The sequence below is a fragment of the Rhincodon typus genome, chromosome 17 (assembly GCF_021869965.1).
Source record: "Rhincodon typus isolate 14 chromosome 17, sRhiTyp1.1, whole genome shotgun sequence".
Classification (NCBI taxonomy): Eukaryota; Metazoa; Chordata; class Chondrichthyes; order Orectolobiformes; family Rhincodontidae; genus Rhincodon; species Rhincodon typus.
In genome coordinates, this window is record NC_063348.1 from 53,823,407 (window position 1) to 53,826,011 (window position 2,605).

Sequence of the window (2,605 nt, forward strand, 5' to 3'; positions counted from 1 at the left end):
GTGTGGGTGTGCGCGCATGTGTCTGTATCTGTGTGTGGGTGTGCGCGTGCGTGTCTTTCTTAGAACAAACATCTAATTTCTCACTGCTTATTATCGTCTTTAGCTCACTGTAGCCTAGTCACTATTCTCAAATAATGTTGTAGTAGCTCAGTGTTTTGCAGTACCTACCATGTGTACTTGACAACGTTTTCTAGTCTTGTGTGTCTTATGCATATAGTATTGTAGTTGGCAATTTACAGGTACAGATTATAGGTCCAGATTTGTAATTATTTCCTGTCAAATGCAATCATTTTGAGTACTTCAGAGAAAAGTACCTTTTCTGTCTTCCTCTTCCATGGCAAAGTCAGATAAACGGCCTAACCCAAATATCATTGTCATTACACTCCTATTAAAGTATTTTGTTTACTATTGATTAAGTATTGGTGAATTTTGTATAATTTTGAGTAAACATAAAAACATTGTGGAGATAGCTTGCTTCATTCTAAAGTGACTTATTTTCACTCATGCCTGACCTTTAATTGTTTTCAGTATTTTCAGTATTTCTTTTACATTTTCAGCATCTGCAGTATTTTAATTTGATTTGTTTTGGGATGTGACAATAAATGTGGTCTACGCAGAAGCACGTATTCCTGCAAACAAAATCAAACACCTCTCATGTATTGAATTAATTACATTCTGTATGGTGCAACTAATTCATGCAACTGAAGAATAAAGAGATAATATATTAGAAGCTCCTGCTCAGCCAGCAGCATTGGCTATCTGCATTATGTTCATGATTCTTGCTTAACTTATTCAGGAATCCTGCTTATTGATATGGTAAATACAAGATTACTGTTTATTTTAATGTTCAGAAATTGTTATGCATCAAACAAATTACTGTTATTCCTGCACAATAGAGCAATTATCTTGTTTGCATATTAGAATCATGATACAAGTAACGGAGTTCTCCCCCTCTTCTTGAACTCAACACATTGTGAATAAGATTAAATGTGTGTATATGCATGCATGTAGTTGGAGTGAGATATTTGATGCTCCCAATTATTTTGAAAAGTAGCAGCATTTGGCAGTGATTATAGGCACATTGACTATTTTTTCTGGTTTGGTGTAGCTGAAGGAACTGGAAGATGGAGGCTCATGAAGTAATAATCCAGCATTTGGGATTCTGTAGCTGTTCTTCCTACCGTAATCTGGCTCTATATTTGTGGTAATTTTTTTCTAAAAAGTCTTTCTGTAGAAATGTATCTTTGGATTAACACTGTATTGATTTGAGAATATTTTTTTGAATTAATTTTGGTCAAAAGATGAGCTGCCAAACCATTTAGAGCTAACAGTTGTCTTTTAATTCTTCTGATTGGTTGTAACTGGTCTCTTCTACCTTGTTATTTTCAAAGCAGAAAGTTGAAGAAATAGAAATGATTCTGTACAGAATTTTGCAATTTTACTCTTGAGTTGATGTGCTGGAGAAAATAATCCAAAGTACTACGGCAATGTTAAACCCACTAGATAGCCTGAGACTATCAAATAGTGCTAAGGATGATACTACTTGGCTGGAATGTCTTAGAATGCGCTTAGAATGCTCAAAATTTGGAGGCAGCCTGAACTCAAATGTTATAATTATATGGATGGTAGAACTGAGGTGATGTGGTTTATTCTCTTTAGCAATTTGTAAACATTCGAATCAATATATGCTGATGATTTGCAGAGTACTTAGCTCTTCCTGTTTGGTATATTGTCATTGGTGCACATGTACCACCAATATTCTGTTTAACACAGCCATTGAATAGCATGGATATAAGAGAAGAAGGATATGCAAAAGCTGAGCAAATTGGAGAGCATCTGTCATCGCTACTGCACTGCTACCTCCTTCCAATCAATGAATTTGCCTATTATGAGGTTGAAATAATTGAAGCTCTGCATCAATGCGTTGTAAGCATTAATATCCCAGAAGTCCACTTTACATCATTCCCATTAGGTTTTGCCTCAGTCTGGTAATAGTCTACAGTTTTCTTTTGTCCCCACCCTATTTGGGTTCATTTAAAAAAAGCCCAAAGAGATTTTAGTGATTGAGTTAGATTATTCTTGGTCTGCTTGACTTTTAGTATATTGGATCACTGGGTCAAAAAAAAGTACGCAGAATACCACATGTTCACTTTGTTCCCCAGTTACCACTGTTATTTGTTGTACTCCCTCGTCTGCTTCTGTAATGGGCAGCTACTACAAGGTAGCTGTCAGGGCTCAGGTCTTTAATATTCTGGGACTTGTTAGAGACTGGAGAGGTCTTGCCATCCACTCTGGAAATCTGAAGCATCCGGCAGGGATCATGCTTCAGGAGGTAGCCTTCAAATGTCTCCCATCCCCCTCCGACACGAACCATGACATGTTTGTTGTGCAGCATCTGCAATGCAAAATAATCAGTTAGCAAAACGAGTCGACAACAGAATTTAAAATAAAGGTTAAAATGCTGTGACTAATTCTCATGTGGATGTGAAAGAAAAGGAAGTAAACATAGGGAGCATAAATTGAGAATAAACAGGCAAATATTCTTAAATAACAAGATGCAGAGCTGGATGAACACAGCAGGCCAAGCAGCATCAGAGGAGCAGGA

General features: G+C 36.7%; 1 protein-coding gene across 1 annotated transcript in view; it reads right to left on the reverse strand.

The window, feature by feature from the left end:
* Positions 1–42: 42 nt before the first annotated feature.
* The window catches only part of LOC109910436 (growth arrest-specific protein 2), a 127,188-nt gene continuing 124,625 nt past the window's right edge, over positions 43–2,605 (reverse strand). The window contains exon 5 of the mRNA XM_048606895.1: positions 43–2,395. Coding sequence (XP_048462852.1) covers positions 2,147–2,395 — 249 coding nt within the window. The 3' untranslated portion in view covers positions 43–2,146. The remainder of the gene's footprint in view (positions 2,396–2,605) is intronic.